At 52.8% G+C, this 16,024-nt stretch overlaps 1 protein-coding gene across 12 annotated transcripts in view; it reads left to right on the plus strand.

The window, feature by feature from the left end:
* Window positions 1-16,024, plus strand: part of EHMT1 (euchromatic histone lysine methyltransferase 1) — a gene marked incomplete at its 5' end in the record, with an annotated part of 148,248 nt that overhangs the window by 116,457 nt on the left and 15,767 nt on the right. For 10 of the 12 annotated variants that reach the window (XM_079926328.1, XM_079926325.1, XM_079926326.1 and 7 more), the window contains 7 exons: window positions 5,305-5,406; window positions 6,969-7,073; window positions 13,088-13,242; window positions 14,020-14,187; window positions 14,306-14,450; window positions 14,801-14,878; window positions 15,820-15,935. In XM_079926328.1, the coding sequence (XP_079782454.1) occupies window positions 5,305-5,406; window positions 6,969-7,073; window positions 13,088-13,242; window positions 14,020-14,187; window positions 14,306-14,450; window positions 14,801-14,878; window positions 15,820-15,935 (869 nt within the window). Of the gene's footprint in view, window positions 1-2,946; window positions 3,593-5,304; window positions 5,407-6,968; window positions 7,074-13,087; window positions 13,243-14,019; window positions 14,188-14,305; window positions 14,451-14,800; window positions 14,879-15,819; window positions 15,936-16,024 lie in introns of those variants that run through there. The other 2 variants (XM_079926324.1, XM_079926323.1) reach the window with 2 other exon arrangements.

Consider the following 16,024-nt stretch of genomic DNA (forward strand, 5'->3'; position numbering starts at 1 on the left):
AAAAATGATCTCTGTTCACAGATGACATGATCTTATATGTAAAAAAATCATAAAGAATCCACACAAAATATTGTTAGTACTAATAAATACATTCAGGAAAGTTGTAAGATACCAAATCAGTACAGAAATGTCAGTTGTATTTCTATACACGTGTGATGAACTATCCGAAAAGGAAATAAAACAGTTCCACTTACAATAGCATTGAGAAGAATAAAATACTTAGGAATAAACTTAACGGAGGAAGCGAAAGATTTGTACACTAAAAAATGCTGAAAGAAATTAAAGAAGACACGGATAAATGGAAATTATCTGGTGTTCATGGATTGGAAGAAGACAGTACCTTCCTCCCTCAGTATCTGCGGGGGATTGATTCCAGGACCACTGCAGATAGCAACCCGCCGATGCTCGAGTCCCTTAATGGTACAGTCAGCCCTCCATATCCGTGGGTTCTGCATCCGTGGATACTGAGTGCCGAGTGTATTGTTAAAATGTCATTGCTACCGAGAACGATCTTCAGATTCAGTGCAATCCCTATCAGAATCCCAATGCCTTTTTTTACAGCTTATAGAAAAACCCATCCTAAAATTCATAGGGAACCTTAAGGGACCCTGAACAACCAAAACAATCCTGCAAAAGAACAAAGCTGGAGGCCTCCCACTTCCTGACTTCAAAACTTATGACAGGGGCTTCCCTGGTGGCGCAGTGGTTGAGAGTCCGCCTGCCGTTGCAGGGGACGTGGGTTCGTGCCCTGGTCTGGGAAGATCCCACATGCCGCGGAGCGGCTGGGCCGGGGAGCCATGGCCGCTGAGCGTGCGCGTCCGGAGCCTGTGCTCCACAACGGGAGAGGCCACAACAGTGAGAGGCCCGTGTACCACAAAACAAAACAAAACAAACTTATGACAGAGCTGCAGTAATCAAAACCGTGTGGTACCAGCCTAGAGACAGACGTATAGAACAGTGAATAGAGTGCCCAGAAATAAACCCTCGCAGATACGATCAAGTGATTAACGTTAAGGGGGCCCAGAGCATCCAATGGCAGGAGAGGGCGTCTTTTCACAAGTGCTGGGAAAACTGGACTTCCACATGCAGAAGGATGAGGTTACAGTGTATTCAGAAATTATCTCAAAGGGGATCAAAGACCTAAACTTAGAGCTAAAATCGTAAAACTCTTGGAAGAAAACAGGAAAATCTGTATGACATTGGATTTGGCAATCATTTCTTGGGTATGACACCAAAAGCACAGACAATAAAAGGAAAAACTAGGTAACTTAAACTTCATCAAAATTTATAAACTTTTGTCCATCAAAGGACACTCTTCAAGAGAGTGAAGAGGCAACCCACAGAAGGGGAAGATATTCATAAATTCTGTATCTGATAGGGCTTTACTATCCAGAATATATTGACAAGTCCTACCACTCAATAACAAACTCTAGCCCAGCTCAAAAATGGGCAGAGTGTGAGTAGACATTTCTCCAGAGAAGATATTTGAATGGCCAGTTAGCACGTGAAAAGATGTTCAACATCATTAGTCATTAGGGAAATGCAGTCAAAACCATGGTGAGACCCTTAGGACACCTATTATCTAAAAATCAGAAAATAAGTGCTAGCAAAGATGTGGAGAAATTGGAATTCTCATATATTGCTGGTGGAAATGTAACATGATGCAGTTAACCGTGGAAAGCAGTTTGGTGGCTCCTCAAACAGTTAAACGTAGAATTACTGTATGATCCAGCAATTCCAGTCCAGGGTGTGTGCCCAAAGAAACAGGAAGCGCGGACACGGACAGGTATGTACACACCTTGTTCACAACATTGCTTACAGTAACTAAAAGGTGGAAGCAACCCAGTGTCCATTGACGGGCGATGGATAAGCCAGATGTGGTCCATCCATATGATGGAGTGCTATTCAGCCTTACTTCAAAAAGGAGGGAAATTCTGACAAAGGCTGCAACACAGGTGAACTTGAGAACGTTATGCTGAGTGAAAGAAGCCAGACACAGAAGGACGAATATTCTATGATTCCACTTATGTGCGGAACCTGGGACAGGCAGATTTAGAGACTGAAAGTAGATTGGAGGTTACCCGGGGTGAGGGGGGGATACTGTTGCTGAGTGGTGACCGAGCTTCTGCCTGGGCTGATGGACAGGCTTTGAGAATAGAGTGTGGTGATGGTACAGCTCTGTGAAAGCAATTCATGTTGCCACTGAATCACTCTCAAATGGTTAAAAGGGCAAGTTTTATGTCATACACACACACACGCAATAACAGTAAAAATGCTAAATCCCACAGCCCTTCAAATTAATACACATTTTTTCCAACAAAAAAATGATCGTCTGTTCATACTAATTTATCAACTCCTTGTTCCCATCAAATTAACTTCTCACTCATTTTTCTATGTCATTAAATATTCTATAACATTATTTCAAGTGGCTGTGTTGTATTTCATGATACAATTTGTGTCATTTTTTTAGATTTGCGGACTGTTTAATATTTATGTTATTTTCAGTTTTTATTGTACAGAATGCTTCAACAGACATTTCATAGCTAAATCTTTGCACGTTTGATTTCTTTAAGACAGATTTCTGGGTGTGTGTGTGGAATTGCTAGATCAAAATATATAATCATTTCTAAGGCTTTTGATCCCTCTCTCTGAATTGCATCCGGGAGTGTCTGAGCACTCGTTTCCCTGTACTCTTACAAGTGCCGATCATTACAGTTAAAAAAAAAATTAACAATTTGATATGCAAAAATGATTATTTTTTTTTTTTTACTATTTTAATTTGCTTCTCTCAAAGTTAACTTTTTTTGTATGTAGTTATTTACATTTGTTGTGAATATTTTTTCAAGCTGGTATTTAGTCCTTTGCTTTTGGTGGTTTTTGAGATCTGGAAACCTTTAGCTTTTCTATGACTATCTATAGATAACTGTTATTAATCCTCTCCGTTAGGATGGGTGGGTGAGTTCTGCCCAGTTCTCGGCCAGGGGACGATTTCCCAGCCTCGTCACAGGAGCCAGCGCCCAAGCAAAGCACCACTGAAGAGGCAAGAGGTCAGTGTTCAGGGCTTTACAGAAGCAGCTGGAGCCTGCAGGACAAGTGATTGGAGGAGGTCTGGAGTAGACAGTTCACCAATGAGCTTGTTAGCAGCACTCTGGGTGCTGTAGAAGAAAGGGTCCTTGAAATCCAAGACCAATCAGAGAAACCATTCTGTCTGAAAAGCAGACTGTAGGACAACATTGAGCTGTCTGATGTGTAATTGGAGTCCCAGAAAGGAGAGAAAACCCAGTGGAAAAAAATTTATTGAAGGAAAAATGGTCATAAATTTCCCAAATTTGGTGAAAAATAACCTACAGATTCAAGAAACTCAGCAGACCCCAAGCTGGATAAATACTAAGGCTGCCACACCTAAATACCTCATGTTAAACTGTCGAAAACCTTAACACAGCCCCAGAAAAGACACACAATACGTGTAAGCGAACGTTACGAAAATTTGCCAACTTTGCATTTGAAACGACGGAGGCCAGGAGACAATGGAGTGATATTCTTATTGTGCTAAAAGGGAAGAAAAAAACCTCAAAAAAATTGTCAGCCCAGAATGCTACAGCCAGTAAAAGCGTCCTTCAGAAAGCACTTGTGAAATAAAACATTTCCAGGTACACAAAAGCTGATAGGACTTACCAGCAGGTTTACATTAAAGCTTGTGGGAGGAAAATCCCGTTCTTGGGGAATGAAAATACTAGAAATGGTAAATACTTGTTTTCTTTAAGTTTCTTAAAAGACAAAGGCTGCTTAAAGCAAGAAGAATATTGTAAGATGGAATTTACACAAACTTGGAAGTGAGACAGGACAGCGGGAGCACAGGGGGAGCCAGTGGTGGATGTGAGCAGGGTCCTCGGGTTTTAGTTCTTTCCTGGGAGGGAATAAGTACTGACCTAAGTGGATGGGAAAGTTGAAGCTTGTGATCCCTACAGAACATAAAGGCAATAATTTCAAAGAAGTATAGCTTTCAGGAAAACTTTTTAAAAAGCTAGTAGAAGAAGTAAAACGGAATGTTAAAAAATACTCGTGTAACTAAAAAGCAGGAAAAGAGGACTAGAAACAGGTAGGACAAATAGGAAGGTGGTCATCTAACCCTAAAACCGTGTCGTAATTACACCCAGTGTCAGAGGATGAAGCCCTCCAGCCAAGGGCAGACGTTTGTCTGAGCCAGTGAGCAGGCGAGAACCAGCTCTGCTTCCCTGGAGAACACACGCTAACACGCGGACCAGGCTTGAGTGAGCAGGGTCAGGGCACACGTCAGGCACGTGGCAAACAGAAGAATCAAACACAAAAGGCAAAATTACAGAACTTTTGGAGGTTAAGAGGGAAGATTAGCTTTGTGATTCCAGCGTCGGGAAAGATTTCTTCAACAAGACAAAAGTACAAAAATGATTGATAAAGTCAAATGCATTAGAATTCAGAATTTCTGGTCAACAAAAGATGTCACAAGGTACATGACGGGCAGCTACAACCGGGAGAGGGTTTTGCAGCCAGGGGGCATCAGGGCCTCCTACAGATGAAAGAAAGTAACCGGAAGCAATGGGTGAGGAAGGTGACCAGGCAGTTCCCTGGAGCGATGTGTGACCGGGATATGCCGGGAAGGCGCTTGCCTTTCAAGCCCCCAAGACACCCCATTCCCTGGCCGTAGAACCCCGTGAAGCCCACAGCTGAGCCCACCTGGGGGAGCAGCACATGCGTGTCATTGTTGGGGGGGGTCTCGGTGTTGGGGGACCCCGTGGGCAACTCTTGCACGAGGAATCTGGGAAATGTATTGCAGTGTTTGGTGAATATTGGTGAAAAACGAGTCTTCCTCGACCAAATGCACAAACTGGGCTAGTTTTACATCAGTTGACATAAGCGAACTAGTGCTATGTGTTCTCTACAAAGTGAAATCTGCAAACCATAATGCTGAACTAAATACGAATTGCAGACAGGTATATGGTATGTTATTTATAGACAGTCTAAAAGCATAAAACCGTCACTTGTGGATACGCACACATGTAGCAGAAGTGTCGAGCGGTGTCAGCACAATAGCCGTTGCATTCAGACTGGCGATCCGGAAGGAGCCTTTTTGTTGAGGTGGTTCAGTTAACGTGGCACCCTTAGTGTCCTTGAGAAGATGGAGCTAAAAACCATCTAGGAGGTGTGCCCGGCGGCCAGCGGACGCAACCTGGAGGTGGTCAGCCGCCGTGACAAGTGTCAGGCTGCACGGCGAGCTTGCCCCATCACGCTGTGATTTCTCGGGACCTAAATGCATTTGTGTTGCAGGACGCAGAGGGCTCCACCTGTTTGCACCTGGCTGCCAAGAAAGGTCACTATGATGTGGTTCAGTACCTGCTGTCCAATGGGCAGATGGACGTCAACTGTCAGGTAAACCACCTCCTCCACTCGTGACGGCACCTGACGGGCTGGCCAGAGGTGTGGTCCTCCTTCGTGGTGATCCTGGCCCCTTCCACCCTCCGAGGCACCCCACCCCCCACCCCTGCCAGGTCCTGGAAGGCCTGGCCTCATCCTCCGCCCCCGTCCACCTCCCTCCTGGCCTGCCCACTGGCCGCTCACCAAGCTCTGTGTCGCTGCCCAGCTGCAGGCTTGTCCTGAGGTGTCCGCCTGGGCTGCCCTGGTCTCCATGTGGCCTGTGTTCAGATGCTGCTACTTGGGCAGGGTCTCTGGCCTCCTGTGTGCCGTGCCACCTCCGTGGCAGCTCATCGTCCCTCCCAGCACTGGCCACTGTTGGACATTCCACCTCCTTCCCTGTGTGTTTGCTTCTTGTCCACCTGCTGTCAGGACCTCGGCGTGGTGTTTGTGTAACCTGCAGTGCCTGGTTACAGAGCAGGTCCTGTGCGTGTCTGCTGAGCGAGCGAGTGGCTGGGGATAGCCAATGAGGGTGGGGCCTTCTAACTCACCAGGGGCCCCTCCTGTCCTCCGAGACCCCCTTCCGCTCCCTAGGACCCCGCCTGCCCATGACTTGAAGCTCTGGGATGACCATCTGCCATCACAGCCCGCCCCCTCATCTTCTGGCCCAGCCATTGCTGCTAACCCAGCTCACGTGCCCACCACCCTGGCTGTGGGACCCTCCCAGACGGACCAGAAATGCAGCTCCCTGCAGTGTGGTTTTTCCAACCTCTGTTCTAGTGGGGTCCACGGGCCCCCTTCCCCTGTTTTGGTTTTTTATCTCCCACTCGGTCGGGTTTTGTGAGTTTCTTCCCCCAGGCTGGGCTGTGTTGCCCCTGCCGTGTCCCCAGTGCCCATGGTAGGCCTGCAGGGACCATCTCTCTTTAGTCATGGAGGCCGTGTGCATCCACCAGGAAAATGTGGCGACTGGAAAGTGGAGAATGTTGTGCTAGAGTGTTTGCAGAGTAGGAACTGGCACCGTAATACTCGTTTCCGAAGAGTCGCCTCTGGGGTAGAGCGGCACACAGCCAGCTCATCACAGCCATGGTCCAGCCTGCAGGGGGTTCAGCCCTGGTGAGCTTCTGCTCCGGCCCTTAAAGAAGAGGCTGGGACTTTTCATGGCCTCCATTCATCTCTGGGCCTGATGTCCATCCGTCTGTCTGTCTGTAGTTCTTGGCTGTTGCTCCTGCTTCGTGCATGGAGTCTGTCCTGGGACCAGAAGGGTGGGCAGGTGCGTCCCGGTCAGTGCTTCCTGCCAGCCGGGCACGGACTCTGCAGCTGGGTCTGCTCCGTGGCCTTCAGGCCTTTTTCTTAGGTGACGCTGTCATGTGTGCACAGGTGTGTCGAGTTGCCCGGTGGGCCCTGCCTGCTCGCTGGGATCCCCAGGCAGCGCTCTGAGCCTCAGTTTCCTCCAACAAAATGGGGACTCAGGCTGGCTCCCGCCCCCTGGGGCCTCCTTGCAGGTCCCGTGTGATGAGGTGCCTCACGTCTTGTGTCTCGAGGAGCTGTGATGGATGTTTGTTTCTTTCTTTTGAAATCAGGATGATGGCGGCTGGACGCCCATGATTTGGGCCACTGAGTATAAGCACGTGGACCTTGTGAAACTGCTGCTGTCCAAGGGGTCTGACATCAACATCCGAGACAACGTGAGTCTCCCCCGGGAGGCGGACCCTGGAGGACTGGGGACGGGTGTGTTGGGTGGCAGCGTCCTAGCACCTGCCTGTGGCTCTGACCTCTTCCCCTTGAGTCGCCAGCCATGTGTTGACCCAGTGCGGTTTCCAGTGGTTATCTTGTGTGTCAGCCAGCTGCTGGATGTGAACCGAGGGGCACAGTTCCCTGAGACCTGCCCCTCGGGCAGAGCTGCATTTTTAGAGGTCTTTAGAGACACTGGCTCCCATGTCTGTGGTGACGTCCGAGGCCCCAGGGGCTCACCCCACTCCTGGACCAAGGTCGGGGGACTCGCCAGTCCCTCTGGGTACAGCCCCCTGCTGTGTATCAGTGGAGCTGTTTGGTCACAGGCAGCACCAGGCGCATCTGATGAACTCAAAGGGGAATTTCTCGGGCGGGCTTCAGGGACCCACAGCACCGGGGCGGTGGTAGGGCTGGCAGAGTTGGGGGGCTGCTCGGGCACGAGCCCCTGTGCTGCTTCCCAGGCGGAGGGACAGGGCTCCTGGGACACAGACAGGGTGTGGCCTGTGGAGCTGTGTCCACCTTTACAGCGTTACCCAAGCCATAAGTAGGAAGTCTAGCCACACGCTCGTTAAACTGATACTGGAATAAGGCAGGAAGGCATGCCCACCCCTCAGTTCGGAGCCCTTAGTGGACTGTTTGAAGAAAGGATGGGAGCAGTGGCTGGTCGGTCCTCCTGGCTGCTCCGTGTGAGGACCCTCCCACACCCAGGAAACAGGAGCAGCAGCTCCCAGCCGAGGGCCAGGCACAGCTGGTTGGGGACGTCTTTGCCGACTCCACAGAGCTGGGCCCTGGGACGAGAGCAGCTGAGGGCCGGGAAGCCCTGGGGGCTTCAGGTGAGGGTGGCGCGGAGGGAGGCGACAAGGTCCGGGGAAGCTACAGCACACGGCAGTCACGCTCTGCCTTGTTCCTCGAGGGATGGGGTCGTGGTTTGGAGCAGCCTCGGCCCTGGGTGCTTGGGTGGGACTGGACCGTCTGGGCACATGGGCAGCGCACGGCCTCGCAGCGTCCAGCAGTGTAGGCTCTGGTTGTTCTGAGGGATTGGAAGAACTGATTGAGTCGTGTGTTTGTTATTTATATGATGAAACAGCATCATTGTTTTATTTCAGTAGCTTCATTGAAGTATGGCTGGCAGACTGTGCTATTAAAGTGTACAATTAGATAAATTCTAACCCCAGCCACCATCACACAACCAGGACAGTGGATGTCACTTGCCCCTCGGTTTCCTCCTGTGCCTCCTAACCAGCCCCCCTTAACCAGACGTGACCAGCCCACCTGCTTCCTGTCGCGGCCTCGCTTCTCGTAGTCCCATCTGAGCGTGGGCCCCCCTCCCTTTCTGTTGCTGCGAGAGGCCGTCCGCTTGCTTGTCCTGCGCCTGTGGATCATGGCCGGGCTCCCTGGTGGGGCTGTGGCCTTCCTGCTCAGGCGCTGCCACTCCTGTGGGTGCAGCCGTTTCCAGGGTAGGAGGGTCTGGTTCCTTTCCGGTGTCCCCAGCACTTAATGTAGTCGGCCTTACCTTCTTTGGTGAAGGGTCTGTTCAGGTCTTTTGCTCGTTTATTACTGGATTGTTTGGCTTCTTATTCTCTAGTTTGGAGAGTTTTTGTGTATTCTGGATACAAGTCTTTTACCAGATCATGTGTCTCATAAATCCTAGCCATTGTCTTTGGAGGAGCACATGTTTCTAATTTTGGTGAAGTCCAGTTTATCAGTTACTTTTTGTATGAATCATGTGAATTCACTGCCAAACCCATGACCCTAGAGACTGTCTGTGTTTCGATCGCAGTCCCTTAGGTTTAGGTGTTAATGTCCATACGTGGTGTGAGGTAGGGACCAGGCTCTTTCTTCTGGTGTGTGGACCTCTAGCTACTCCAGCAGTGTGTTTAGAAAGCAGCCTTTCTCCCTATATTGGCTTTGCCCTGTGGCCGGACTCACTCCTCTGGGTCTTGACCTGGGGTCTGTCTTAGTGCTGGGGTCGTGCTCTCTTGTTGAATGCAGCTTCAGGACCTGTAAGGAGAACCTTCCAGTATTAGCTTCCATTTCTCCCTTCCCAGCTTTATGCTGTTCCTCTCGTGCATTTTACTGAATAAACACCACAGTAGTGTTGTTTATTTAAACAACGGTGACCTTTGGAAAAGGCTATAATAATCCTGGCGTGTCAGCTCCCGTGGTCACCTCTTCCTCAGGTCCGTCCATCCACTGCTGTTTGCTTCTGTGCGTCTCATGTCCGTTAGCATTTCCTGCTGTGCTGGGCGGCTTGTGATGGATTCTTTCAGCTTTTTAATGCCTGCGAAGTCCTTACTTTCCTTCACTTTTTTTTTTTTAATTATTTTTGGCTGCATTGGGTCTTTGTTGCTGCGCGCGGGCTTCCTCTAGTTGTGGAGAAGGGGGGGCTACTCTTCGTTGTGGTGCGCGGGCTTCTCATTATGGTCCTTGTCTTGTTGCGGAGCACAGGCTCTAGGCGCATGGGCTTCAGTAGCTGTGTCATGTGAGCTCAGTAGTTGTGGCTCACGGACTCTAGAGCGCAGGCTCAGTAGTTGTGGCGCACGGGCTTAGTTGCTCCATGGCGTGTGGGTTCTTCCTGGACCAGGGCTCGAACCTGTGTCCCCTGCATTGGCAGGCGGATTCCCAACCACTTCGCCACCAAGGAAGCCCTTTTCCTTCACCTTTGAAAGGTATTTTGCTGGATATAGAATTGTAACTTGAGAGTCTTTAATTCCAGTACCTGAAACATTCTGCTTTCCTGAGTTCTCACTCGATGCATTTCTAGTGAGAAAGTCTTCCTTTCTCTGTATGCACCACGTCTCTTTTCTTTCAGGTGCTTTAAGGTTGTCTCCTTGTCACTGGAGTTCAGCAGTTTGGTTATGAGGTGGCTGGTGCTATGTGTGTGCACAAGTGCGCCTAGGCTTCGTGGAGCCCCTGGGGTCTGTGGGTGTGGGGTTTTATCAAGCTGGAAATTTCCTAGTCATTTTTTCCAGTGCTGCTTCTGCCCCTACTCCACTTCTCGAGGCCCCAGGTCCGCGTGTGCCGGGGGCTTGAAGTTGTTCCACGGCTCACTGAAGCGCTTTTCATTTTCTGAAATTATTTTTACACTCTGGATTTCTGCTCAGCTGGTTTTATTGCTCTGTGTTCAAGCTCACTAGCCTTTTCCTCCACAGCGTCCGTTATGCTGTTAATTCCATCCAGCGTGCTTTCACGTCAGTCATCATGGTTTTCAGTTCTGAACATTCTGCTTGGGTCTTCTTGGTATTTTCTGAAATGTGTCTCTCCTGAACACACAGTTATTCCAGCTGCTTTGATGCCCTCGTTTGCTGGTCTGTGTCAGTTCTGGGTTTGATTCGTTGGTTTTGCTCCCCATTGTGGGTCACGTTTCCTGCGTCTTTGCACTCCTGGTAACCTTGCGCTGGACACGAGACGTTGCGAATTTACCTTGCTGGGAATTTCTGTGTTCCTGGAACTGTTGTGAGCCTTACTCTGGGTGCAGCAAAGTGACCTAGGAATGGTCTGGTCATTTTGGGTTTCACTTTCTAGGTTTGTTAGGTGGTCTGAGCAGGTCTCGGCCCGAGGCTGCTCATCCCCCCTGTGTGGGGCCAGTGCTGAGCCCTCTACACCTGGCCTCAGGGGTGTGTCCTCCTGGAGGTCCAGGTTTGGAGCATACAGCCCTCCAGAGGCCTCTTTCCCAGCCCCACAGCCTGCTCTGCAGCCCTGGCTGCCCTGGCCTGGAGCCCGAGAGGAGCAGTGAGCAGGTGGCCACAGGCCCCCTTTTGCTCCTCTCGGGGGCTCAGCCTTTCACTGCCTGGTGTCCAGTTCTTCCCTTGCTCCTCTCGGGGGGGCAGCCTTTCACTGCCTGGTGTCCAGTTCTTCCCTTGCTCCTCTCGGGGGGGCAGCCTTTCACTGCCTGGTGTCCAGTTCTTCCCTTGCTCCTCTCGGGGGGGCAGCCTTTCACTGCCTGGTGTCCAGTTCTTCCCTTGCTCCTCTCGGGGGGGCAGCCTTTCACTACCTGGTGTCCAGTTCTTCCCGTGCTCCTCTCGGGGGGGCAGCCTTTCACTGCCTGGTGTCCAGTTCTTCCCTTGCTCCTCTCGGGGGGGCAGCCTTTCACTGCCTGGTGTCCAGTTCTTGAAAACTGTTATTGCACACGTTTTGACTGTTCTGTCTTACTCTGGTTCTTTCAGGTGTGGAGGGGGGTAAACCCAGTGTGGTCCCTCTTGCCCCGTCTTTGCTGGCAGCCCCATCAGATGTGTAGGCCTGTCGTAACGTAGCTGGTGGACCTCAGAGAGGCTGGGAGATGGCACAGTCCCCCCGGCAGGAGGGCTTAGGGGCCTGGGAAGTGCTCAGAACCTAATTCTGGTGATAAAGTCACAAATCGTTCTGATGAAGGAAAGAGAAAAGAGGCCCCTCAGGAGACTGCAGTTTCACCTAGGAGCTTGCAGATGTGCAGAAGGTGGAAGCCAGAGGGTAGAGAGCTTCTGAGAGTAATGCCCAGGAGGGGAGGCCAGACAAGCCCCAGCTTTTCAGGACACCTCGGGGCTGACGGCAGGGCCAGCCCTGAGTTTTCTCCGTTGGAAACAGACCGATGATGTCGAGGGTGACAGACACAGACCACTTAGCTCCTGCTTCGCTTCTGTCTTTCCTGAAGTTGGTTAAGCTGGAGGCGTGGGATGTACGCGGGTGTTGGGATGGGGCGCTGGGCAGTGCAGGGGGTGCCCCGGTCGCCCGGACGTGCTGCGCCCCTTGGTGGTGTGGGCGGCGCCCCAGGGCCCAGGCTGCGCTTTGGTCCCGGTGGTTCCCAAGGGGTCGGCTGTGTGAGCCAAGCACACTCCCTGCCCGCAGAGCAGAAAGAACAGGCAGCAGCGGCCCCATCTCTGAGGCTAACTCAGAGAAAGAGAACTGCTACAGCGTCACTGGTTACGTCCCTGAGGGAGGAAGGGAGACAGGGGGGCTGGTGAGCAAGGGAGCGGGGGTGGGGGGTTGGGTGCTGCTCCTTGGGCGGCTGGGCTCCTGGGCTGTCCAGCCGGCCGCGTGGGCGGGCGTGGCTCTCCTCGCGCTGTGTCCCCAGTGTGGCAGGTCGAATGTACGGTGGTTCTTGTTTAGACGTTTTCTTGTTTTTAGGGTTATTCTTCACTGTTATCTTATGTAAGTTGTTTTTTATTTTCCTTCTCTTTCCACATTTATTTGTTCAAAATTGTAGTCTTACTAAGAAGAAAAATTGTAGTCTTCTGATAAACTTAATGTGGAAGTTTCGTCATCACGTATGTAATCTACACCTGGGAAATCATATTTCACATATGGCACAAATATTTTTCGAAGTTTTCTTTGCGTCATTTAAAGTTTTTAGTTTTTCATGAAATAAAATTTTTAATGAATCAAATTTGTCTTTTTCAAATCTTTTTTTTTACTCCCCCCAACACTCTCAAAGAGCCCGGCGACAGGCCCGCAGGCGCTGCTGCCCGGCCTGCAAGGCCGACGGTTCCCGAGGCTCTTTTTCAAATCTTGTACAAGTAGTACTCTATCCTGCAATCATAACTGTGTTCCAGAGTCAATATAATTTAAAAAATAAACTATCCCTAGATGTTATATTACTTAACGTGTCGTGTTTAGGGTGGTCTAATTGAGGTTGATGTTTTCTCCTATTTTTAACATATTCTGTACTGTGATAATGTACTTTTTTTTTTTTTTTTTTTGTATGCGGGCCTCCCACTGCTGTGGCCTCTCCTGCTGCGGAGCACGGGCTCCGGACGCACAGGCTCAGCGGCCATGGCTCATGGGCCCAGCCGCTCCACGGCATGTGGGATCTTTCCGGACCGGGGCACAAACCCGTGTCCCCGGCATCGGCAGGCGGACTCTCAACCACTGCGCCACCAGGGAAGCCCGATAATGTACTTTTATAACGAAAACAAGACAAAATGGAAAGGAAGCCTCTGTCGGGTGGGCCGCGCCGCCCCCTCGGCCTCATGTGCTTGTGTCTTCCGTGCAGGAGGAGAACATCTGCCTGCACTGGGCGGCCTTCTCGGGCTGTGTGGACATCGCTGAGATCCTGCTGGCCGCCAGGTGCGACCTCCACGCCGTGAACATCCATGGAGACTCGCCCCTGCACATCGCCGCCAGGGAGGACCGCTACGCCTGTGTCGTGTGAGTGGCTCCGGGTGCTCTGGGGACTTTCTGCGGCGGACGAGGCTCTTCTGTTCACGCCTGCAGTCAGCGTGGCTTCGGGAGGATCGTGGTGAAAATCCCCAAATACGCAGGTCACATGTGGAGCGGAGCCCCGTCCTAACACCTCTGCTCGGGGCCAGAGGAGCGGCACCCACGGGAGGGCTGGAGGGCCAGCTGGGAGCCCACCACCACCACTGGAAGCCCCTCCTGCATCACTTTTGCCCGTTGCCGTCAGGTCCAGAGCCTTTGCTCTGCTCCTGGTGGTAGCTCAGGGAGGAGTGGCCCCCACTTCTCATCTCATGGGGGCCTGGGACTAGGGGATGCCCCTGTGGTGGGGCCCTCGGCCTCAGATAGGGACCTTGGGGGCACAGGGCTCTGGCGCACCATCTGGCCCTGACTGGGTCAGGCCTCGGATTGCCTACTGGGCGTTAACTGAGTACGTGGCCGGCTAGGCATTGCTGCCCTTTTCATCCTGAGGGTGCCTTTGAACGGAAAAGCCAAGAAAAATCAACTACCATCCCTAGTTATTTACATGCTCTTCCCTTCGAGGAAAAGGAGGACTTTTGACAGTAAACGGGGGAGAAGAGTAATGATGTCTGTCCGTGGTGAGCAGAAGCACCGGCCGGTGAGCTGGTTCATCTGAAAGCGGATGCCGTTTCCTCCTTCTTTTTACTGATCGTTGTCATGGTGCGAAGCTCATCCTTGTATCTTTTGACTTAAGATCTGAATGTTCTGTGGACTTGCGTTTCCCTCCAGCCTCTTCCTGTCCCGGGACTCCGACGTCACACTGAAGAATAAGGAGGGGGAGACGCCCCTGCAGTGCGCCAGTCTCAACTCGCAGGTGTGGAGCGCCCTGCAGATGAGCCAGGCGCTGCGCGATGCAGCCCCTGACAGGCCCGCCCTGGTGGAGAAGACGGTGAGCAGGTGAGGAGCACGAGGCAGGGCCTGCCTCCGGGCGGGGTTGAGGGTCGGAGCGGAGCGGAAGCCTCTCTGGGCTGGGCCAGGGCTCACCGGGAAAGCTGACGGCCCCTTCCTGCGGCAGAGACATCGCTCGGGGCTATGAGCGAATCCCCATACCGTGTGTCAACGGTGTGGACAGCGAGCCGTGCCCCAGCAACTATAAGTACGTGTCTCAGAACTGTGTGACGTCCCCCATGAACATCGACAGGAACATTACCCACCTGCAGGTCAGCGGTGGGGGGGGCCCTGCTGTGGGATGTTGCCTCTGCGGCCCCCAGAGCAGCCTGGGCAGCGGGGAGGGGTGCCCTCAGGGCCGCAGTGGCTCTGCCCCGGTCTTTCCCCTCCTGGGGCTGTGCCCACCCAGTGTCTGAGCCTCCTTTCCTCCTTTGGGTCCCTCCCCAGCCCCTCCTGCGAGCCCCCGAGGCCTCGTGCCTGAGCGTTCTCTCCACACCCTCCTTCCTGAGGGGCTGCACGCCCCCCGTGTCCTCAAGAGTCAGAATTTTGAGGATTGTCACTGGAGTTGTGAACAGCACTGGGGGGCGGGGCGGGGCTCCATCTGACACGCCCCTCCCTCCAGTACTGCGTGTGCATCGACGACTGCTCCTCCAGCAACTGCATGTGCGGCCAGCTGAGCATGCGCTGCTGGTACGACAAGGTGAGCCTGCGTGGGGGCCTGGCTGGGGAGGAGCGACAGAGGCCACCAGGGGATAGGGGCGGGACCGAGGCCGGGTACTGGGGATGGAGCCAGCATTCTCTGTGGGCCCTGGGGGTGGCCAGAGGGAACTGACTGGGCGGCAGAGGTGGCCATCCCTGAGCCTGGCCTGGAGGGAGCCGAGGAGAGAAGGGCCCCCAAGGCCGGTTTCTGAGTCGAGAGCCCTCCCTGGCTTTGGTTTGGGGAGTTCAGGGTGTCCTGGAATGGAGAGGGCACACAGGCCCGGCATGGAGGCCACTGGCACAGAGTCAGCATTACAGCAAAGGGGGCGTCAAGAGTGTCGTCCAAACAAGAGGCTCAGGTGTCGTGGGCAGGACTGGCGGGGCTCAGGTCTCCTGGTGTTTCCTGCGAAGCCTGGCCGTGCTGAGAGGGGGCAAGTTCTTAACTGTTCAGAGCAGCCACTGGAGCTGGCAGGGCCTCGGACGCGGCTGCACAGCCTGGGCTCAGCCCAGCGTCTCTGCTGCGTCTCGGGTGTCGGACAGAAAAGCGGTGACAGGTCCCTCGGGAGCTGGGGGTTTGCAGAGTGGCAGGTGGTGCTGGCAGGGGGTCCAGGCTGGAGGCTGCAGAGCAGGAGTCCAGGGGCCCACGAGCTGATGGCCTCAGGGAGGCTGAGAGAGGATGACGGGGATGGGGGGAGGTCGACTGGGGCAGAGAGGCTGGCCACAGTCAGGGACCAGGGAGAGCTGTCCCAGAGGTTTCCAAAAGCCATGTAGATTCCTGGCCAGAGACTTTGCGTGGCCTTGGACAAAGCGTGAGCGTGTGGCCTTACCCTGTCCTCCCAGGTGTGGAGTTTGGCCAGAAACCATGCTTTCTGGGGCGGTGTTTTGATTTGAGGAGGCATGTTGGTGTCAGTTACTTAGCCCTCGCTACGCGTCTGTCCGCAGGATGGCCGGCTCCTGCCCGAGTTCAACATGGCGGAGCCGCCCCTGCTCTTCGAGTGCAACCACGCCTGCTCCTGCTGGAGGACCTGCCGGAACCGCGTCGTGCAAAACGGCCTCAGGTGAGGTGCCGCGGGCTGGCGCCAGGGTCTCCGTGGTAAAGTTTGAAAGCAGTCAAGTCCCTTGGGCAGCTCTCTAGTTTCACGTGTGT

This window comes from Stenella coeruleoalba (assembly GCF_951394435.1).
Source record: "Stenella coeruleoalba genome assembly, chromosome: 7".
NCBI classification, from domain to species: Eukaryota; Metazoa; Chordata; class Mammalia; order Artiodactyla; family Delphinidae; genus Stenella; species Stenella coeruleoalba.